The sequence below is a fragment of the Ptychodera flava genome (genome assembly GCF_041260155.1).
Source record: "Ptychodera flava strain L36383 chromosome 3 unlocalized genomic scaffold, AS_Pfla_20210202 Scaffold_25__1_contigs__length_14229661_pilon, whole genome shotgun sequence".
Taxonomy (NCBI): Eukaryota; Metazoa; Hemichordata; class Enteropneusta; family Ptychoderidae; genus Ptychodera; species Ptychodera flava.
Window position 1 is genome coordinate 8,636,698 of NW_027248279.1, and position 24,474 is coordinate 8,661,171.

A 24,474-nucleotide genomic window follows, 5' to 3' on the forward strand; every position below is an offset into this window, starting at 1 on the left:
TTGTTTGGTTTGTTTGGCGTGTAAGAGGCAGATCGCAAGATGGGTGCAGCAACATAATTACACACGATGGACTCCATAATACATTGTATACGTATTAGTCTACTTTGTTTGAACTGTGAGAAGCAGGTCGCAAAGGTCAGGGCACTGAGTTCTTAAGTTTCATGACGTCACCATCTCACAACCAACAACAATTTCGAAAGAGGGGTAGCATGGAGTGGTCTTATCAAAAGCTATGAAGATGACCAACAATTGTGGATTCTAAACCTAGCCTTCTTAGACGTCATCAGTTTGAAAGGAAAACTTGCTTGATAACGTCGATATCATGTCAACACACATTAATGACCTGAGTACAACACAGGCATACCTATGCCAGGCTAATATTTCATCAGAAATCTAATTGACTCTTGAGAAACGCCTTTTCAGAAAATATGTGCCCACAATTACGCATAAATTTGCTAATGGCCTCACTCATACAAAAGTATGCCCACTAAAACTACTGACAGATACAAATCTTCTGAAAAAGCTAATATTATGAAGATATGATGCTGAAGCCTTAAACTTGTCGGCGTCTGTTTGAGACTTTCATTTGTAACTCGCCTGGGCGTACGCGGTAGTTACTGGCTTCGCTTTTCTCACGTCTTTTCTAAAACCATGTGTTGTTCACCTCGACCATCCACGTTCACTTCACAATTGTGCGATAACATATCCATCAACGGGAGGGTGTCCTTGACTTCATTTCTTCAGTTCACACGGTTATTGGACAAGTTCAACTGAGTATGAAAAGATAATTCATGAAGTTGACAGGCAGAATAATATATCATTGTATCATGTGTTTAATGTTATATTAATACTTCGATTAAATTTTATGTTCATCATGCAAATTTGCCATGACAAAAGACAAGGAAACTTGTTTCCTCCATGTATAATGTATTTGTTTATTCGTATAATGTATTTGTTTATTTATTTATTTGCTTGCTTAATTCTATTATACTTGATACCCCACTATCAAGGTATTCTATCGTGAGTAAGGGAGTACACCAATACATAGATACATTCACATTTCTTTGTAAGGTTATATTGTATGACAATCTTTGAGTAGTATACTCAATACCACACACTGCCACATGTAAACTGTAAATGCAAAGGTTTATCTTTGGGGAGTCTTCGTTTTCACGGACAGCATGGTGTGAAATTTAAAATTTTACTCTAGCTCACAACGAATACTTACGTTGGTCAGAAGCTGGTGCTTATTGTAAAAGACTGCAATTCAAAATCAGAGTACATATTTGTCTTGAATAAAAGTAGAAGAGATAAATCTTTGGTAGTCATCTGAATTGTCAAAACAAAACCATGTATGTGCCATATGTTCCCCAATTTTAGGCAAACACCCAAGATACTGATTAACTAAAAAAGTCAGACTGATGTGGTCATTCAGATACTGGATCTCAGCGCTGCCTTTGACACAGTAGATCATCAAATCTTGCTCCACACTATGAAGGCTGAATTTGGATTAGATAACACAGTTTTGCATTGGCTTTCATCTTATCTAAGTGATAGAACACAAAGAGTACTGATATCCGACAGTTTGTCTGAAAAGTGTGGTATCAGATTTGGTGTTCCACAGGGATCTTGCCTTGGACCGGTTCTGTTTACAGCTTATTCAACTACATTGTTTCACGTCATTAACAAACATTTATTATACAGTCATGGTTATGCAGACGATACACAGCTCCTGAAAGTGTTTGCACCGAGAGCTGATGATGAGACCCAGCACTTGAATGTGTACAAAACTGTGTTTGTGGTATTCAAACTTGGATGTTGGAACATAGGTTGAAACTTAATAATAACAAAACAGAGCTGTTGATTTTGGTGCCAAACAACAGCTCACCAGATTAACTTGTGACCATGTTCAAATTGGTAATGACAGAATCAAAATTGTTAACAAGGTTTCGTAATTTAGGAGGATATCTTGATTCGACCTTGTCGAAGGAGCACCATGTCAACCAGATTTGTAAAAAAGCCAGTCACAGCTTATACAACCTCCGACGTATTCGTCATTATTTGAATCAAGACACTACTGAAATTCTTGTTCACGCTCTCATTAGCTCCCACCTCGACTACGCCAATTCAATCTTATATGGCATGCCAAATCAGCATTTTAATAAATTACAGCGTGTCCAAAATGATGCAGCAAGAGTGGTAATGCATCTGAGAAAGTATGATGGTGTGACTGACTCACTGATCCAACTACACTGGCTTCCAGTAAAGGCCAGGGTTAATTTCAAAATTATCGTGCAGGTCTTTAAGGCTCTAAATGGTATGGCACCACAGTATATTTGTGACTTGGTAGAAAAAGTCAGCGTTATAATCTGCGGATAATTTCCGGTATGAATCTTGTAGTACCAAGATCTTATAAACCATCACTATGCTATACTTTAGTATGTTAACTTCAATGATTCAATGGAAACTGTTTTGACGACACACTAATAACAGATCGACAGGTACATAGAACCGTTAACAATGACATGACCTTACCATTCATCATATCTGGGTCTGTTTCAACTGAACTACCAACTCAGTAGTGGGGTTCGGTAGGTCAGGGCAGAATTAGACTGGCTGTTTGTAGAAAGTGTCCGTTTCAGAATTTAATCATATAGTCAGCGTAAACCATCTACTAATAAAGCAAAGTATTGGATTCAACTGCTCCTGCTACTTACTTCAAAATGTCGCAACTCAACGGCAATTATCACAACTAGAAATCCCTATGGGAATATGGTAGAGTCCGTTGTCATGGAGCTGAATAATGCCTTTCCATTGGCCTATTTCATATATGTGTACATTATCACATTGCATCGTTCAGTTACAGCAAGACAACGAAGGGACATTTTTAAGGTAGGTATTTCGTTCGGATTCAAACTTTGTCCCCTTTCAGCAAATTTTAGATACTTCATTTAACCTTTAATGCTAATAATTCGCAATTCAACATGGAGGCAGATTGTCACCTACATTGCTGAAATATATTGAACTTTGTCGAGATTCATAATTCTCGTTCTTTTAACAAAATTAACTTTTATAAGGGAAGATATCACAAATAGATCGGACTTAATGAACGTTTACCATTTTATATTAACAATTCTGCCAGATTATGAATTTTCCGTAAATTTCATCTTTTTTCTGCCTGATTTGTTTGTAAGCAGCTTAACGACCTAAAGTTACTTTTTACCAGGCGATACATACTAGGAAACGCACATTTTGAAAATTGTCACTATTCGTATTTTACATCATAGCATTAATCTTTACATGAACGATTACATCAACGTTTGTTGGAAGACACTTTCTGTAGCGTTTACTCAGAACGCAATCATGCTCAATCAAGTCGTTTTGCTTTCCGTAGATACAATTAAGTTTCATAGCGTTGCCTGTATCCTGAATGTTATTGTGGATGTATTTAGGTTGCATGGCATGGTACTTCGTTTAAAAATGTACAATGTCAGAAATGTCGGATGTGTGTATTTGTTTATTTGTTGGCTTGTTTGTGATTTTATTAAGTACACAATAAGTACTATTGTAGAATGCAGAAAGGTACCGATAAAGTGTTTTAAATGGCGTACATTTAATGTATTTTTAAATGTACAGTGTCAGTGATTGAGGTCATATTCAGGTGGAAAAAGTATTCCATTTGCTTAGAGAGGAAACGAACCGTCAAACTATCAGTCCTTCGTACGGGCATTTGTCGTCATGGAGATCGTAAATAGAGACGTGATTGTGGTGAGTTTTGAGCATGCGCGCGCACACCTGTTCCCCGTTCCACTGAGCTACGATGTGCTACGATTAGACTCTCCACAGTCGCTGTGCCTTGTTTTGTGCGCGCCCAAGGTGGGCCTGCATTCGAAGGCTACGCTGTGCAGCTAGGAGCACGCGCTGCCAGACACAGCGACTGTCCGTTTTTGCAAGTATATGAATATTCATAAGGGCAGTGACGTCAAAAGAAACATCTATCTAACTGGGCGGAGAGAATATATACTAGTAGCTGGTACACTTATATACGCGGTATGTTTTTATTTTTCATTTTTCATTTTATTTGGCTATGGTACTTGTCTTTTTTATTTTGATTAACGGATGTGCGGAGTTCTATAAAGTACCCGGATCAGGCAGAAATCCAACCGGTCGCTTGCAAGAACGTCCAGACCCTGGGATTCGCGTCGCGTCTCTGAAGGGCGCGCGCGTGTTCTAACAGGGAAGAACGCGAATCGCAGGGTCTCTGCCAGACTATGCTACGATGTGCTACGCTTTCACGATTTGTAATACAATTACCCTAGTTTGGCTCAACCAATCGAGAACGTGAAGAAGATTGGGTTACAGGCCTTTCTGTTTATCGGGTATTTGACCATATACAAAGAAAGGGTACATGGTCTTTAGAAAAAACTTAAATTCTTGTTCACAGGCAATCGGTAAAATGCGCAAATAACTTTGTGTTAGCTATCACCATCATGGCTTTCGTCAGAACAACATTGTCAGTAATTTTCGTCGTCCTGCGTGCGAGCCATACTCCGCTAGACATATTTTGTATAAGATTTGCTATGACCGTGGTATCACTTTTCATGACTAAGCTTATGTATTTTGCCGTTCCCCGTTTCGTCCAAATAGTTGAAATGTGTTATCATTTCTGCCTGATGGACTTGTGGTGTCTTCCAATAATGTAACGAACATTTAATATTTCCATTATCATCAGCCACGGTTTGCAATGCTTGTAGATTTTTTTTGTTTCTGTTTGTTAAAATAATGTAGTGAGTCCAGTATATCTGTGAAGTAGCTATCATAAAGTCGCTAGAAAAGCCTATTGCATTCAGAGATTGACGCATGCGTCCAGACATTCGTTATGAAAGTAGGTTACAGAGGAGTGGAGGGTCAACAAACTTATGTGTTTGTAGGCTACTGTTGGCACGTAAATAAATCACACTGTACAGATCAAATTTAAGTAGATGACGCCATACTATTTGTAGGTTTTGAAATCTTTGTTGTTATGGCTACGGCACTCTTAGGTCACATGACAGTGTGTGGCGTACGTGCTTTCAATAGATTTCTTACGTTTCACCACGATTTTTGGAGGGACCGGGTTTTGCATACAAACAAAGGAAAGAAAAGGTTGCTGACGGGGAATATTGAGAGAAACAGAAGATGAAAGTATTCTGGATATCGCTATAATTGGCGATCTCTGATGTACTATTGAATTTTCAGCGTTTACCGTATTTTTTTTTCCAAATTAATAAGACGTTTGTTTTTCTAATTTGATCTGTCTTGGTGTGTTTTAGTGGCGTTCATCGTTTTCAGTTTGCTTGTTGAGTTTGGACGATTTGTTGATCAGTTTGAATAAAGTAATAAGAAAATAAAAGAAATGAGAAAATAGAATTTATATTCATTAAATGACATATTAAATCATTTAAATGTAATTCCTAGTCATTGACAGTTATTGTGTACTGGGGTATTTATCGTAGAAAAGATCTATCCCTGCATCCAATATATTGTGATTCCGTCGTATACCTTTTAATTCATGTCTTCGCATTATTATCAGACGGAGTTTTCACACAAGTATTTCCTTTAGCTTCAGCTTTATCTTCCACTAGCTTCAGAAGTAATCTTAAAACTTATTTACTGAAGCGTTTGCTTCATAACTATTCAGCGCCTCTGAACTATGGAAACAAAGGATACTGGCTCTTTACAAATAATTGGATTGATTGATTGATTGATTGATTGATTGATTGATTGATTGATTGATTGATTAACGCTTTATTATTTAATCTGTATTACAATGTCATTTATTTTTCTATGTCTTTCCTTTAAATATGAGTAATTAATGATTTACAAACATTTTCCCCTTGTCTTGATTCGACTCTCTACAGGTAAACGAAAGTTTCTAAAACTGTTTTAATCAACTCGTTGAGGATAAAGCCCCTTTGAAGGTTTTTTCAGTCTTTCTGACGTCATACTACAAGTTACAGATTAAAACGTAATGTCCATTATAGAGCTCTGTTTTCTATATAGCCATTGAAACTACAACGTCGTTTACTTTTTTCAGATTATTAGTTCGAAGACTTCCACTGCAACTTGAGAAGATGGAAAAGGCATTTGTACTCTCAATTTTACTCGTCTGCAGTAAGTCATTATACAATATAAAACTTCATGGCACAAACCTTAAGTGCGTTGTTCCACATGCGCAGTCCAAGCTCTTTATTTCACAGTCATGCGATTGTTGCCTGCAAAACAGAACATTCATAACATCACGTTTCTATTGCTCTCTCGAATTGATTTCCAAGCTTGACATTTTAGGCTTTGAAACTAGTCGATAATCCTTAACGTTAAGTTGTAGTGAATTTGTAAGTTTCCAGCAATGTTATAAACCATCAGTGTGAAGCTATCCATTCAGGTATTTGTTTGAATGATACATTCAAATTCATCTTTTCATAATTGCATCGTCTACCGCCTTTCATCGGGTCAAAATACAATATTCTGACCAATCAGAACCAATGATTTAACAATCCTCACGATTCCTCATCATCTCACAATTCTGATTTTTAACACCAGCATCACAGCCTGCAATGATGTGAGATATGTCCTTTTCTTTAATTTCATGAAATACTTTAAGATTTTCAAGACATCAACGTGTTGGCATATATAGACTACCGGTATTAATTAATCAGTTGAATAGAATTTGGTTCAAAGAGACAAAGTCGGCCATTTTTCATGAATTTTATTTGATATGAGACAGTATTTATATTGTTTGACATGTTGAAAGATACTGAATGAATGGGTGACCATGAATATTTGACCGCGGTTTTAGACGATACATGAAACCGACTAGAGAAAGAACAAATTGTCATGACCATTTATTCTTTTTCGGGATGGTTTCATTTTATTTGTCTAAAACCGGGGTCGAATATATGCATGGTCATCCATTCATTCAGTATCTTTCAACATGTCAAACAACGTAAATAGTGTCGCGTATCCAACGAAATTTATGAAAAATGGCCGATTTTGTCCCTTTAATGATTCGTCATTGGATATTGGATATTGCTCACTAACAATTGACCAGATATGGATAATCTTCTGCCGAATTTTGCATTTTCCGTTGTTATCAGTTGTCTTTCAAAAATACATTTCCAGAGAAAAAAACACGTGATTTTCCTTGATCCTCATCCAATGCTTTAATCTAGAAGGGTCATCCATTAAATAGGTTATGCAGAAATCTTTTCTTTTTTCAGTAATGTAATGTGACACATGTCGACTTGATCTCGTGAGACGCGACTTGAACCGAATTAATATGGTCAAATTGTTTTCGAATTACCTTACAGTGTATACAACCTGTGTGCAATCTCTGGAATGTGTATCATGTGACTACGATGAAGTTTGGTACGACACTAATCGAGCCTGTCTCACAGACCCGTCGTCTATCACTACCGTTAGTTGTGACACTCAGTGCTACACCTATGCTTACTATGAATCATGTAAGTAGGGGAATCGAGGGGAGGGGGCCTGGGTAGAGGGCGTCCATGAAACAGGAGCAGAGTGACAACGTTAGACAGAAACATGGCTTAAGGTAGCCGCCATTATTTACGGCCGAGGGTTCGGAGGAATGTGAGGGGGTCACTCAAAAATTGAAAACTTCAAGAGGGTTGCTCAAAATGTGGAGAGGAAGAAGGGGGTTACTCAATTTTTTGTTAAAACACCTCTCAGATTGCATCATTACACACATCAAGTTCTCAAAATTTTCGATTCGAGGTGGCCCTTCTCCCGTGCTCTCCCCCTTGGGGTGTTCTAACAGTTTTACTTAGTAAAAAAACAAATTAAAAACGCCTCTCAGATTACACCAGACTGCACCACTGCACACATCAATATCTCAAAATTTTCCATACAAACTAGGAGAAAGCCCCTCAGACACACTCCCCTCAGCCTCTCGCGTGTTCTCCCCTTGTACTTTCAAATTCTGCCAAGTCAGATATCCTAGTGAAAACCCTGTCGTGATACCCATCTATATTAAACAATATACATGTACTATATGGTTATAGCGTGAGCTTTTATATCTGTATTTTATTGTGCCTTTGAACTTCAGTTTGATAGTTTCACCTTTTTCAACTGTCATGAGGTAACTAATGATAATCTAGTAGGCTTCATTAGGATTCGAAAGGTCTTTACTGTTGCTGTATTTTGTAAATTTTACAAATACATTTATTGGTATTTAACTTTTCTAAGTGTGTGTGTGTGTGGTTGGGAGGGGGTCAGTCAAAATTCCTGTGTTAGAGAGGGGAGTTACTCAAATTCATCCTGGTTTGGGGGGATGTTACTCGAAATTTCGGAGTTTTCGATGAAATTCCTCCGATCCCCCAGGCCGTAAATAATGATGGCTCCCTTAGTGGCAAATAGAATACAGACAAATACTGAGATAAAGGTACAGGAACAAATCAAAGGAAGAAAAGAAGAAGAACGCTATAAACGTGCAAAAATAGTTCCAGTTGCTGTGAGAATTAATTCACAGTTGATAGACTTGAAATACATAAATCACAGTCACTCCATAAAGTGAATAAATATAGCTCAACATTCTAAGGCTCTATGAAGTAAGATAAATTGTCTCTCTGATATACTGAAAAGATTTAATCAGCTGTAAGTTCTTTGAGTAGATTACGTCCACGATTTGATTGCAAATAATACAGAAGTGCAGTATAAACTTAGGAAACAAAACTTCAAGCCTTACTTTTGTTTCCACAACAGCTGTTTTCAGCGATGCACCAGTACTGAATGTGAAGCGAGGTTGCGCCACCAGCAATCAGTTTGCAGATCTTGACAACGAATGTGATAACAGAGCTGTTTACAGTATCTACGAAGGTTACGTGTGTACTTGTAACGATACGGACAGCTGTAATGCAGTCGATACAGGTAGGATTTTCGTTAGGTGTGTACTTGTAACTATACGGACAGCTGTAATGCAGACGATACAGGTAGGATTTTCGTTAGGTGTGTACTTGTAACGATACGTACAGCTGTAATGCAGACGATACAGGTAGGATTTTCGTTACGTGTGCACTTGTAACGACACGTACAGCTATAATGCAGACGATACAGGTAGGATTTTCGTTACGTGTGCACTTGTAACGACACGTACAGCTATAATGCAGACGATACAGGTAGGATTTTCGTTAGGTGTGTACTTGTAACTATACGTACAGCTGTAATGCAGACGATACAGGTAGGATTTTCGTTACGTGTGCACTTGTAACGACACGTAGGCCTACAGCTATAATGCAGACGATACAGGTAGGATTTTCGTTACATGTGAACTTGTAACGACACGTACAGCTATAATACAGACGATACAGGTAGGATTTTCGTTAGGTGTGCACTTGTAACGACACGTGCAGCTATAATGCAGACGATACAGGTAGGATTTTCGTTACGTGTGTACTTGTAACGATACGTACAGCTGTAATGCAGACGATACAGGTAGGATTTTCGTTAGGTGTGTACTTGTAACTATACGGACAGCTGTAATGCAGTCGATACCGATAGGATTTTCGTTAGATGTGTACTTGTGACGATACGTACAGCTGTAATGCAGACGATACAGGTAGGATTTTCGTTACGTGTGCACTTGTAACGACACGTACAGCTATAATGCAGACGATACAGGTAGGATTTTCGTTAGGTGTGTACTTGTAACGATACGTACAGCTGTAATGCAGACGATACAGGTAGGATTTTCGTTAGGTGTGCACTTGTAACGACACGTACAGCTATAATGCAGACGATACAGGTAGGATTTTCGTTACGTGTGCACTTGTAACGACACGTGCAGCTATAATGCAGACGATACAGGTAGGATTTTCGTTAGGTGTGTACTTGTAACGATACGTACAGCTGTAATGCAGACGATACAGGTAGGATTTTCGTTACGTGTGTACTTGTAACGATACGTACAGCTGTAATGCAGACGATACAGGTAGGATTTTCGTTAGGTGTGTACTTGTAACTATACGGACAGCTGTAATGCAGTCGATACAGATAGGATTTTCGTTAGATGTGTACTTGTGACGATACGTACAGCTGTAATGCAGACGATACAGGTAGGATTCCGTTACGTTTGCACTTGTAACGACACGTACAGCTATAATGCAGACGATACAGGTAGGATTTTCGTTAGGTGTGTACTTGTAACGATACGTACAGCTGTAATGCAGACGATACAGGTAGGATTTTCGTTACGTGTGCACTTGTAACGACACGTACAGCTATAATGTAGACGATACAGGTAGGATTTTTGTTAGGTGTGTACTTGTAACTATACGGACAGCTGTAATGCAGACGATACAGGTAGGATTTTCGTTAGGTGTGTACTTGTAACGATACGTACAGCTGTAATGCAGACGATACAGGTAGGATTTTCGTTAGGTGTGTACTTGTAACTATACGGACAGCTGTAATGCAGACGATACAGGTAGGATTTTCGTTAGGTGTGTACTTGTAACGATACGTACAGCTGTAATGCAGACGATACAGGTAGGATTTTCGTTAGGTGTGTACTTGTAACGATACGTACAGCTGTAATGCAGACGATACAGGTAGGATTTTTGTTAGATGTGTACTTGTAACGATACGTACAGCTGTAATGCAGACGATACAGGTAGGATTTTCGTTACGTGTGCACTTGTAACGACACGCACAGCTATGCAGACGATACAGGTAGGATTTTCGTTACGTGTGTACTTGTAACTATATGTACAGCTGTAATGCAGACGCTACAGGTAGGATTTTCGTTACGTGTGCACTTGTAACGATACGGACAGCTATAATGCAGACGATACAGGTAGGATTTTCGTTAGGTGTGTACTTGTAACGATACGGACAGCTGTTATGCAGACGATACAGGTTCACTTGTACAGAAATTTGCGAGAAATTTGCGAGAAATGGACACTTTCTCGCGAGAATACATAACTTTCTCGCAATAACTTAGCGAGAATTTAGTTTTCTCGCAATCAGCTTGCGAGAACTGTGTTTTCTCGCTAAGCATCTGCGAAAAACCACAGAGTAATATCATAGACAGAGTGGCAACAGCTATTGTTTAAGGCGTGAAGCGGTTACGTAAGCAATCCATGTTTGCCTCGCCTCACGAAGCTCTTGGCTCTCTTTTCCGAAGAGTGCCGACCATGCACCCTTCGGTAATTTTCGGATTTTCACCAATTGTTAAGCGAAAGTATGTTCGACAAAGCTTGTGTTGTTGTTGTCGTGTGGTGCTGATCGGAATTGATGTGCTGGCGAAAACGGGAGTGTTTTGAGCTTCAGGAAAGTGGGTTGTACCGTTTTAAAAATTCCTCTCATATTTTTATGAATATATAATGAGTGTGTTTGAACCAAATTTGAAAGTCTTTTATCGATACTGTCTGGTTTTACTCAATGGTTTTACGGTCAGTCATACCGTCTTTTACACGTGCGCCAAGAAAGGACATGTTTATGAAACTGCTGGCGTGTTATGTTTTGATTGGCGTGAGGCAGTGTTTCTGGCCTGAGAGCTCACAAAGTAACTATGGTTGCTACGCGACTGGCAGTACGATGCCATCTCGTCGTATGTTTCGCATAATCTCGTGTAATTATCAACCACAAACCAAGCCTCCAAAAAGTTTAACACCTTTTAAGCTCATTTTAATATGAAAAGCCAATAGTCTACCCAGACGACCATGGAACAAAAGGCATGCAAGTGTTGCCACTCTGTCTATGATATTACTCTGTGCGAAAAACTGAATTCTCGCAATCAATCAGCGAGAAATTTGTTTTCTCGCTTTGCATCTGCGAGAAATTGTATTCTTCTTTGTAAGCATTTCACAAAAATTTCATAATTTCTCGCAGATGCAGAGCGAGAAAACATAGTTCTCGCATGAATGATTGCGAGAATTCAATTTCTAGCAGATGCATGCGAGAAAGCACAGTTCTCGCACTTACTTCTCGCAGTGATACAGTGAGAAATTGTCAATTTCTCACAAATTTTTCGCAAATTTCTGTACTAGTGGTAGGATTTTCGTTACGTGTGTACTTGTAACGATACGGATAGCTGTTATGCAGACGATACAGGTAGTATTTTCGTCCTCTTTTGTAGCATGTTACCGGCTGATTAACAATGCTCTGTACAATGTTCGGTTAGTACCTCTATAACAAGTACGTATTTGCTTTAAACCATGATAGACTAGCATTTTTCTACAGCTCTACCCGGTACATGTCAAATGTTATACCGTGAAAACACTGATTTGATAGTATTTAATAATACTTATTAATTATCAAGAAATACTTCAGACTTGCATACTTAAAAGCAATCTGTTCGTCACATAGCAGTTGCTTCATCAACCACGTAAATTGCACTAGCTCTTGTATGACACTGTTCTCGTTATTTTAAGTTAATATCTTTTGGTTGCTAGGTTACCATCGTTGCCATCAATGCAATACCGATGATGACAGCACGATTATGCCATGTGAAGCCAACGACGACAATTTACACCCTTGTCTTGGCGGAGAACAAGAATGTGGGGCTTTACGCGTTGATTATGACAGCTGTGAGTATATTTGTCCAAGTTGTTGTCAACCTATAAATTACGGAATAGCTAATACCTGGCAGTAAAGTGGATACGAATTGTTTCAAAGTAATCTTTGATCATCATATTGAGTCACTTTTAGTTCTTGTCAGTGCAATTTGTGCTGCAGACAGTGATCCAAGTCGAGTACTACAAAAGCCATACGATCATTCTGACACACTACAACGAATAGTTGATACTGGGTTATAATCAATTCATCACACTTCAATGCCAAGTATTTTTTTTAAAATGGCGTAAACCCTGAACATAAAGACTCGAGTTATATCCCTTCTTTATACGCGTGAATATAAAACAATGATTTAGGCCACACTCGTAACTTCTGTTACGTCGTCACTAAACAATGTAGTATTACCACTACGCAAGTTTGATAACTAGATGTCGACTGAATATACCCTCGTGTTTCAGTCCGTGTAATGTGTGGTGTTGACTGTCAATTGATTCTCTTCTTATGTAGTATGCACAAATTTTAACTTTGTCAAAGAGAAAGTTCTCTGTACGTACAATTGAACGGATAAAGTCGTTCGTTTTTCACCTTTTTGTGATGTTAAGAACACGTACAATGCTTGTATAAAGTCACTCAGTGTACAAAATGATGACCTTACATTGCTTTAAGTGTAAGATTTGCTGAATGCAACCAGATTATTTCAGTTGTGATCTTTTGACACGTTGATATATTCTCATTCCGACGTGGTTTCCTTCAAAAAAGACCGCCATTTTTAGGTGAACGTTGTAATCCTAATCTATATGAAAGACACTGCAATCAAAGTTGTAATCCTAATCTATATGAAAGACACTGCAATCAAAGTTGTAATCCTAATCTATATGAAAGACACTGCAATCAAAGTTGTAATCCTAATCTATATGAAAGACACTGCAATCAAAGTTGTAATCCTAATCTATATGAAAGACACTGCAATCAAAGTTGTAATCCTAATCTATATGAAAGACACTGCAGTCAAAGTTGTAATCCTAATCTATATGAAAGACACTGCAATCAAAGTTGTAATCCTAATCTATATGAAAGACACTGCAATCAAAGTTGTAATCCTAATCTATATGAAAGACACTGCAATCAAAGTTGTAATCCTAATCTATATGAAAGACACTGCAATCAAAGTTGTAATCCTAATCTATATGAAAGACACTGCAATCAAAGTTGTAATCCTAATCTATATGAAAGACACTGCAATCAAAGTTGTAATCCTAATCTATATGAAAGACACTGCAATCAAAGTTGTAATCCTAATCTATATGAAAGACACTGCAATCAAAGTTGTAATCTTAATCTATATGAAAGACACTGCAATCAAAGTTGTAATCCTAATCTATATGAAAGACACTGCAATCAAAGTTGTAATCCTAATCTATATGAAAGACACTGCAGTCAAAGTTGTAATCCTAATCTATATGAAAGACACTGCAATCAAAGTTGTAATCCTAATCTATATGAAAGACACTGCAATCAAAGTTGTAATCCTAATCTATATGAAAGACACTGCAATCAAAGTTGTAATCGTAATCTTATGAAAGACACTGCAGTCAAAGTTGTAATCGTAATCTATATGAAAGACACTGCAATCAAAGTTGTAATCCTAATCTATATGAAAGACACTGCAATCAAAGTTGTAATCCTAATCTATATGAAAGACACTGCAATCAAAGTTGTAATCCTAATCTATATGAAAGACACTGCAATCAAAGTTGTAATCCTAATCTATATGAAAGACACTGCAATCAAAGTTGTAATCCTAATCTATATGAAAGACACTGCAATCAAAGTTGTAATCCTAATCTATATGAAAGACACTGCAATCAAAGTTGTAATCCTAATCTATATGAAAGACACTGCAATCAAAGTTGTAATCCTAATCTATATGAAAGACACTGCAATCAAAGTTGTAATCCTATTCTATATGAAAGACACTGCAGTCAAAGTTGTAATCCTAATGAAAGACACTGCAATCAAGTTGTAATCCTAATCTATATGAAAGGCACTGCAATCAAAGTTGTAATCTTAATCTATATGAAAGACACTGCAGTCAAAGTTGTAATCCTAATCTATATGAAAGACACTGCAATCAAAGTTGTAATCCTAATCTATATGAAAGACACTGCAGTCAAAGTTGTAATCCTAATCTATATGAAAGACACTGCAATCAAAGTTGTAATCCTAATCTATATGAAAGACACTGCAATCAAAGTTGTAATCTTAATCTATATGAAAGACACTGCAATCAAAGTTGTAATCTTAATCTATATGAAAGACACTGCAATCAAAGTTGTAATCCTAATCTATATGAAAGACACTGCAGTCAAAGTTGTAATCCTAATGAAAAGACACTGCAGTCAAAGTTGTAATCCTAATCTATATGAAAGACACTGCAATCAAAGTTGTAATCCTAATCTATATGAAAGACACTGCAATCAAAGTTGTAATCCTAATCTATATGAAAGACACTGCAGTCAAAGTTGTAATCCTAATCTATATGAAAGACACTGCAATCAAAGTTGTAATCTAATCTATATGAAAGACACTGCAATCAAAGTTGTAATCTTAATCTATATGAAAGACACTGCAATCAAAGTTGTATCTTAATCTATATGAAAGACACTGCAATCAAAGTTGTAATCCTAATCTATATGAAAGACACTGCAGTCAAAGTTGTAATCCTAATGAAAGACACTGCAATCAAAGTTGTAATCCTAATCATATGAAAGACACTGCAATCAAAGTTGTAATCCTAATCTATATGAAAGACACTGCAATCAAAGTTGTAATCTTAATCTATATGAAAGACACTGCAATCAAAGTTGTAATCCTAATCTATATGAAAGACACTGCAATCAAAGTTGTAATCCTAATCTATATGAAAGACACTGCAATCAAAGTTGTAATCGTAATCTATATGAAAGACACTGCAATCAAAGTTGTAATCCTAATCTATATGAAAGACACTGCAATCAAAGTTGTAATCCTAATCTATATGACAGGCACTGCAATCAAAGTTGTAATCCTAATCTATATGAAAGACACTGCAATCAAAGTTGTAATCCTAATCTATATGAAAGACACTGCAATCAAAGTTGTAATCCTAATCTATATGAAAGACACTGCAATCAAAGTTTAGAATGTTTTGCATTTTCCCATTTTTTTTGGCGGCCCCTTTCACTATTACGGTTTTTAATGCATCATTGCGAAACGATATAGAACATAAATACAGTATTTAACCCGCTAAAAATACCGATGTTCCAAAACTTTCCATTTTGTTCGTATACTCGGAACAAACATTTAGTGTGGTTCGAGAATATCCCTGTATTCATTATTGCATTACCTCTTGTCTCTTATCCAGGGGTGTTCACTGACGTTACTTATCGCTATTGTACTAGCGACACAGCAGATGATGGTGGTGACTGTGAGGATGATACTCTGTCAAGAAACTGCGCATATAGTTGTAGAGAAGAGGGATGTAATGCCTACCCAGGTGGCGCAGCTTGTTCAACGGTTTCTTTATTTCTCATGGTCGCCATGTTATTCCTTGCATCACGTGTTTAGTTCACTTAGTAAATTCTACGTATCATAACCTTTAGTTAAACATTTATGTTTAGCTCAAATTTATATGGTAGATGTAAACAATCAATGATAAATTAATTACTTTCGTATGACAGGTATTTTTGAGAAGATATTTACTGAAAAGCAAAGCTGTGTTTAGATTGTACCGGGATACTAACTAGCGTGTTAGAATCCTCATTAATAAATATATGTATAACGTCAGCATCTATTCAACATCTTGTACATAACATAATATTATAATCATTTCTCTGTTTTGAATTGTGACATTGTTTTATCTACTCTCAATGAGTATCTTCACTTTAGCATATACTTTACATTGTATATAATTCCATTTCATGGCGCCGCACTGAATGTGTAAAATATTGTGCCATAAATATTCCACATACGAAAAATATAATTTCTATAATGATCCCATAGTTCAGAAAGTATATGCAAGGAAGTATATTTCACAGTTCTTCCTTCTGATGTAGGGTTTCTGTTACAATCGTAAATTCCCAGTGTTTTGGGCAGATGAGCAGGCAGATTGGATTTCGTTTTTCATCAAAAAGTCGTCATAATTGCTGGATATGAAGAGTTTAACAAACATATCATCTACTACTGTCGCATTATCATGTGCCTGCTATGCAAACTTTTGGTACATTCTGCTATGCAAAGTTATAGCATATTCTAATGTTTGTAAAAAGGTTCAGATGACATACCGATTGTGTGTTTGTCTTTTAACATTCGGTGCCTCAATTCTCAGTGTGACCACTAACCTGACTTTGTCGATATTTGTCACTCCGCGTCCTTGTGACATTGTTAATGACAGTAAAACAATAAAACATGGATATCATGGGTATCTAAAGACTACGGTTATATTGTCTCGCTATAATTGTCAGTATATTCCATAGTTTCCAGACGTAATGCTCTAAAGATGCATGATTGAGATTTCCGTCAATGTAGTTTATTGTTTCATAGAGAATTGGCAAAGATATCTATCAGAAGTATACTTAAAAAGGAAAACAACAATACGCTTCGACCGTGATACTGAAACGATTTGGTTTATGTATGCAAGAGATAACTGGGCCACAAACTTAACTATCAGGGAAACCAAACGCGTAAACATTTTGAAATGCTTCCAGTATCATTCAGATCGTTTTATATTTCTATGTGAATTGTGGCTAGTGACAGTCATTGCTCAACAACACACGGAGTGCGGTAAGGCAAAATTACAAAGCTCAAACGTAGTTACATTAACAAAGTTGTCTATGCTGCTGGAGGAGGAAGTAAAGTATGAAAAATATATTTCACAAGAGGTAGTTTATCTTTCAGAGTAGAGATATTAATTAACTTTTCTCTTCAATGGACGTCAGACGTGCGGTATCTCGTCTCGCCTGCCAGATCTCAAACCTGCGTCTGCGCTGGATTTGCGCCACGAACGCCAGCTACCTGTTTTTTCATAAAACGGTTGCGCAGAGACAGCGCAGAGACAGGTTTTAGGTCTGACATGCGAGATCCACTTTTGCTTGCCGAGGTCTCTTGTCAGGGAAGCTTGATTCTCCTCGAAAACAGAGACTATGGTCGAACTAATGACCCCTGGCGAGTGGACAGTGTGCCAGACTAGGCGGCATCGAGTGTTCAATAAAGATTACCGTCACCTTTTCCGAGAGATAAAGTACGGGAGCTTTTAGGGCCACGGTTTCTTGCTTTTCATGCGTTTTCTTTCACATTTTCCTATATTTAGTAACTTCGGTTTTCCTTAGTAGTTTTTTATTTGTTTTTCGTCCGTATTCTTTTATCTCCTTTTCCTTTTGTCTTGGACCATTGCAAATTGTGACATGAGGGCGCACTTTTCAGTTCGGGCAACAAAGGGTATGGTCTGTGCTGTGGTTAATGCAACCTGGATTCGCTGGACTACCAGACGTTGCAATTGTATTCTTGAAAAACCAATTTCCTTTTTTTAAAAACCTTCTTTTTGTAGAAACACATTTTCTTTTTGTAAAAAACTATTTTCTTTTTGTAAAATCCATTTCCTTTGTGTAAAATCCAACGTTTTTCAAGAATATTGGAACGTTTACTGGCCATACTAGACCATGTATCTACTTTTGAGTTGTGATCGTCCACGATGGCTAGGCAGTATAAAATTAGAAATAGATGAGGGGTTGCTGGAGTATCTAGCTAGCAGACGACTTTCTTCATGTAATGCCTTTTTTTATTGTAGACAGGTTGTAAAATCTTGACCCCAGACCAAGTGACGACTGTTGTAAATTCAACGGCCTGATATCATAAGAACTTTTCCAAAATGTTGATATTCAAAGTATTTTAGATGTTCAATACGGCATCGTTCTAAGTATTAGACATTTCAAAATGTCTTCGAAGTGGCTTGGGTTATATTATCGGAAGTACAAAAGTGACAAAAGTCATATGACAGAATTTATTGAAGGACAATTACAATGCTCTGGGCAACTTCGGGATACAGATGGATGCATCCCAGATGTATATAAAGCAGATTATTCGTTGAAAGGTAAACTGTAAAGCTATTTCTGCTGATCCTTGGGCCCGAAGGGCTTCGATTACGTAGCAAACGACGCCTAAGACGTCACGATATTGTGCCTGTTACCACATTTTATTCGGCACCTTGATTCCTACGATGAGGTAAAGGTACAGGATTATTGTAAATTTGTCCATAGATAGATTTTCCTGACACATCTGGATGGAAGCTCACACGACCGACAACGGCCCAAGAGTAATAGTAGGATTCATTGCGGATGCTGAGAATGATGGTTGTCAGAAAGTCTTTGTGCAGACATGGGGATAGACTTGCTCCAAGTCTGTTGGCATATCAGTATCAAAACATGTAATAAATTGAAGGACTAAAACATCAGCAGACCGACGGGCTAGTGGTAAGCTGTTGCGCTGATCGTGGGGTGAGCGCCCTGGCCCGCTCGGCCAGCTAGTAACTCAGCTGCCGAGAAAAGCCAGGCGACTGGGGCAGTCTAACATGGGGACAGAAAACGGCTGTGCCTCTGCTTGGAATCCATACAAAAGTCTCATTAGAAGTCGGCAAGCCCTAAAAATTGAGACTGAAGTGCGCCATCACCGACATTATTAATTGCAATGCGAAAACATGTATTTTCTGCAATGTCGACAAAAAATCAAAATTGGCTACAGTAGAAATTCCGAGGAACAATTACTCATTCTGCCTAGCCTTGGAATGTCATTGGCCGTTATTGTCTTTTCTGTGACACTGTCTTTTCCACTTGTAATCTTGCACTTAAAAGTACGTGTAGTCTTCAACTCATCATAAATTCTACAGATCGCATTCAATGTGACCTGAAAAGTCAGACTATATAACAACCACCAGAAATTCTCTTCACTGGCCAATTATCCGGGAAAGTCACAATCTGTGTTTTAAAATACTTGGTATCACCAACCCGATGGTGACAATCTCAGAAAGCAGAGGCATCCCTGCTCGTTCCACAAAATGCCCCTAATCCTAAGATGCCCCTAATCTGGGATTTTTCAACAAAAAAGATCCCCTTATATTGAGAAATATGGGAGAAAACACGACCAAAAATACCCCTTACTTACAAAATCCAGGGGAGGGAGACGTAATATTAGAGTCAGGTCAATGCTGAATTATGATATTGTTTTCACATATATTAACACATCAGAGTCTGAAAGTAACTGTTAACTTTGAAAAAGGAGTGTCAAACTCATAATATTCATTAGATTTCGAATCAGAGTTTTAAACCAGGTCAAAGCATAGAAAACGCACAATGAAACTTTTGGTGAAGTTTGAGTGTCTGAAAGGTATTTCCTGGGATATTTCAAACCTTTCTTAATCCAGGGTTTTGGAAACGTACCCATTTTCCTCGATTTCACGGACCCGTACGCGTGACAGGGAATAAAAACATTCTCTTCACCGTGATTTCAGGAACACGCATGGATACCCATTTCAACCGACAGTGAAACCGCCGGGGTCACCAACTGCATCAGCGAAAGAGTAGTTACCTATTTATCTGATTTTGACCTCACCTTAAACTAAATAATACACGAGAATAATACTGGAAGCAATAGCACGCAGTCATTCATTGGAATACCGCCCATCCATTTCTGTCTGTATATTAAAATTGATTACATGTACTTTGAAATTTTAAAGCGGGTTTATTTTTCTCATCTTGTGTATTGGTGATGATGTTATCGTTATACAACTGTTTTGTTAATTTTTGTATTAAACTCGATTGGAACTTATTTGAGATAATTGGATGATGAAGTAATGTCGGTTTAATCTGCAAATGTTATCTCATCTGCTTTTCTTTTTAAGAAGTACACTTGTTGTTATGAGTAATCTGCATTGCATCACAACATCCAGCTGTAGGGCACCAAACACTTTTGACAAATTTGAAAAATATGAAAATTCAATTATCCAAAATTAGTTCCACTCATGTTTTTAATGAAAATTTCTGTATTTTAGTATATGTCTTTGTATTTTAATAAAAATGCGTCAAAAAGTTATTTGTTGATGCATAGATTTCCTTAGAGTAGTAAAATTCAAATTCAAGTCTGTCGTCACCATTTCCACAGCTTATACGACACACGTACAATAAGTGACAAGTATCAGTAACTTGAAGTTAAAACGAGGCTGCGTGACTATATATACGAAAGAGTAAAACATGCACGGTAAATTCGCTTTTATATTTGATACTTACGTCGGATACCTATACGATTTCTAAGTTTCTCTAATTTTACAATTGTTTGTTGCCATGGAGCGTTGCCATGGAACAAATACATGTAGATACCTTTCCTCGACACCGGGCAGTGGGAAGTTACAGGTACAACTACAAAGTAACTATAATCATTGTCGACACTGAATTAAACACGTAGTTGTTATCTATCCCATAATAAGTGTAATAACAGACACCTAAGGAGCACATCAAAATGTCATGAATGGGTCAAGCTTTTTAATAATAATAATAATAAACTTTATTTCGAGAACCAGCTCATATGACACACTAAAAAGACTAAAAAAAGAAAGACTAAAACAAACCAACAGAGCGACAATTTAAAAGCAATCTCTGTACAATATTTTCCAAAAAGCACTATTAAGACGCACATACATAGACAACGTAGCAGCAATTAATGGATTTTCACTTTTTTCCAATCTTAAATAAAACCTGGAACGCAAGGTGCGTTGCTTGCTTTCAAAGGTCATGATATTATTATTTACAAAAGTATCCGTTATACTCAATTTTCGGTCAACCCGTAACAGGATTCTGAAAACGTTGTTGTATGCAACTCAGACATCATTTATGCACTTTTTCGTGAAAAGACGCCATAAATGCGAACAATACATAGTACAATATGCTTGAAACAAAGTTATTTTGACTGAATAGGAACAGTTCGAAAATTGACGAACAAGAGAATTGGCATTGATATAAAACGACCTCATCTGACGCTTCATGTCGTCAATATCATTACCCATACAATTCAAAATTACTCCAAGGTATGAATGCTTATCAACAAAAGACAAAATGGTATCATTAAGGTAAACACTGGGGATATGGACAATTTTAAGTCGATCTGGAATAAAGGCAAGGCACTTCGATAATAAAAGATAATATCGTGAATAACAGCATAACTAGAACACGTTTTCAAAAGGCTATTGAGACCTTTAACAGTTGGACAAATCAAAACAATATCGTCAGCATATAACAGATGGTTTGCACATACCACCAACGTGGCAACCAACTTTTGTATTGGTGTCACTGAGCAAATTACTCAGGTTATCAATGTATACAGAAAAGAGACGGGGAGATAGAATACCACCCTGTCTAACACCATTGCGAACTGGAAAACGTTCTGATAAAACAGACCCCAATTTAACACGAAATTCTTGATGTCTGTACCAATAAGTTAAAATTCTAACTATGAAAACAGGTAACCCTCTATCAATTATAATTTTCGAAATAATGTCCAGTGATTCACTCTATCGAACGCCTTAGTGGCGTCTAAAAAGCAAAGAAACACAGGGCTATTGTGCCGATTGTAAAAATCAACAATTTCTTTCAAGAGGAAAACACACATGTCAGTTGAGTGATTTTCTTTGAACCCGAATTGGTGATCAGAGGTATCAAGCAACCTGTCACATTTGTTAAGAATCAAAATTTCATACACCTTGGAAATAACTGTAGCAATGGCGATTGGACGATAATTACTAGGGTCAGTCACATCACCATTTTTGTTTTTAACAAGAGGGATCAAAGTGGTATCAAGCATACGAGAAGGTAAATACCCATGAACATGTGAAGCAGCGAACAAGATAGAAAGGAGAGCATGAAGACGATGATGTGCATATTTCAGATGCTCGGCCACTAAACCATCGGGCCAGAAGCTTTGCCACTTGCGAGCCCTAGAAACACACTCACTGATGACAGTTGGAGAAGTAATCATTTCATCATTAAAAGTAGTTATAGAAAAACTATTTTTTACATAGGATTCATTACTACAGTTTGGAACAGACGATAGTAACTCTGCAAAATGATCACGCCACATTTTCGCTATATCATTACGCCCGTTGCAACCTCAAATAGAAGAAGACAAAGGTGCAGACTTATTTTTGCTACTTGCATTTTTCCAAAATTGCTTGACATTTTTGTTTGAAAGATTGTCAGCCAGAGCATCCGCTCTCATCCGAGACTCGTTATCTCTGCACATCTTAAACATAAATTTGAACTTAACACGAGTCTTTCTCATAAGATCGAAAATTGGACCGTACCGAGGGCTGCCACTTTCTCTCCACAAAAGGAAGGCGTCGCGGGCAATGGAATGATATTCTTTAACATGCTGATTCCAACCAGGGATAGATTTCTCTCTGCATTTAGAATAAGACTTACTAGTGGGAATAAGACTTAGTGGAGATGGAGTGTGATGAAGCCAAAGATAAAGCATGCTCAATATCATCATAAAGTTTAGCAATAGACGAAATATGAACAGGGTCTTTACAATGCGGGTTATGACAGATAAAAGCATCCCTGTTTATATCAATATTGCTCAGATACTTGTTTGAACAATTAAAGTAACAATGCAAAGACTCATTATCGATTTTCGACCAATCAGTTTTGCTCACTGGATGAAAAATCATATTTTTGAAGAAAATTCATATTACAAGACACATTCAGTGGAAAATGGGGCATCATTTTACAAGTGGTATAGCAACAAACTGATGACGTCAAAAACGCCGTACACAAAACACAGACGCCCCGTAATTGCGGCACTGACTAACTAATAAGGTTAAAATAATATAAATTTGCACTTTCTTCAAATCACTGTCACAATTTCCGACTGCTTAGTTTTTGTATCGGGTGAAGTACAGTGGGGCCAGGAATCGGGGTAGCTGACCAAATTGTCGGAACGGAGCGAGCGAAGCGAGCGGAGTTCCGACAATTTGGTCAGCTAACCCCAATTTCTGGCTCCCACTGTGCTTCACCCGACACAAAATCAAGCAAATGAAGACCATCACAGACTTTTTAGGGTTAGGGTTAGTTAGTTCATGTGATCGCGGCAATAATTCCTTCTCATTCCGGGTACAATATGTCCCCTCTTACGTTTTATTCATCAAATTTGTTGTCATGTACAAACTGGCCCCAACGGCAATGGCCATATTGACCCCTTTTCAATATAGCCGTTGCCAAAGACGGCACACAGTTACATAACAGAATTCAGAGTTCATTCAAATGCAAATAATAATCAATGTGACGGTCAAAAAATCTTTGTATGTTTTCATTTGCATTACTTCTTCTACAGACTGAAAATCACACCTGTACATTAGTTCAAACTCTGTTATTGATTGGTTTAATTTTTTGTCCACAATTTTTTTTCCTTTATCTTTGCGATCATGCCTCCCAATAGATTTTTAGTCAGGCTGTATTATGGAAATTTATGAATACACGGATGTAAAAAAAACAACTCTATATAATGAATTCAAGTTCCGGAAGTCCAAATACAGCTTGAGTCGACACAGTGACAGACATTTGGTGATTGGAGTCATTGGTCGCGATATTTGTGCTTGCTTTTTAATTTCTGTTGACCGGCGTACGTAATGCCAATGCTTTATCGAATTGTTCCTCCAGGTTACAGTATTATTCTGATGAGTGACAGGGCCTTATTCTTCGTTGTCCAAGTCTCCTCAGTTCTCTCATTTCACCGCTAATCATTGTCTTCATTTTGTGGATCCTAAAACCTTCGCCCACACCAACACCTTTGAAGGCATGTGGATGCATGCCATGCGAACTTGGA

General features: G+C 37.5%; 1 protein-coding gene across 1 annotated transcript; it reads left to right on the forward strand.

Annotated features, from left to right (window-relative positions):
- The first annotated feature begins 2,852 nt into the window (after positions 1–2,852).
- LOC139125283 (uncharacterized) lies at positions 2,853–16,892 on the forward strand. The gene is made up of 6 exons (XM_070691366.1): positions 2,853–2,892; positions 6,077–6,153; positions 7,350–7,502; positions 8,764–8,928; positions 12,453–12,587; positions 15,977–16,892. Exons 2-6 carry the CDS (start codon positions 6,114–6,116, stop codon positions 16,177–16,179), a joined length of 696 nt encoding a protein of 231 aa, XP_070547467.1. The 5' UTR covers positions 2,853–2,892; positions 6,077–6,113; the 3' UTR covers positions 16,180–16,892.
- The last annotated feature ends 7,582 nt before the right edge of the window (positions 16,893–24,474 follow it).

What these genes read in the sequence shown, in the direction of transcription:
- LOC139125283 (XM_070691366.1), top strand. Translation starts at nt 6,114, where the DNA reads ATGGAAAAGGCATTTGTACTCTCAATTTTACTCGTCTGCA. An exon ending in CTGTAATGCAGTCGATACAG is followed by an intron (nt 8,929 to 12,452) that starts GTAGGATTTTCG and finishes TTTGGTTGCTAG; the next exon opens with GTTACCATCGTTGCCATCAA. An exon ending in ACGCGTTGATTATGACAGCT is followed by an intron (nt 12,588 to 15,976) that starts GTGAGTATATTT and finishes TCTCTTATCCAG; the next exon opens with GGGTGTTCACTGACGTTACT.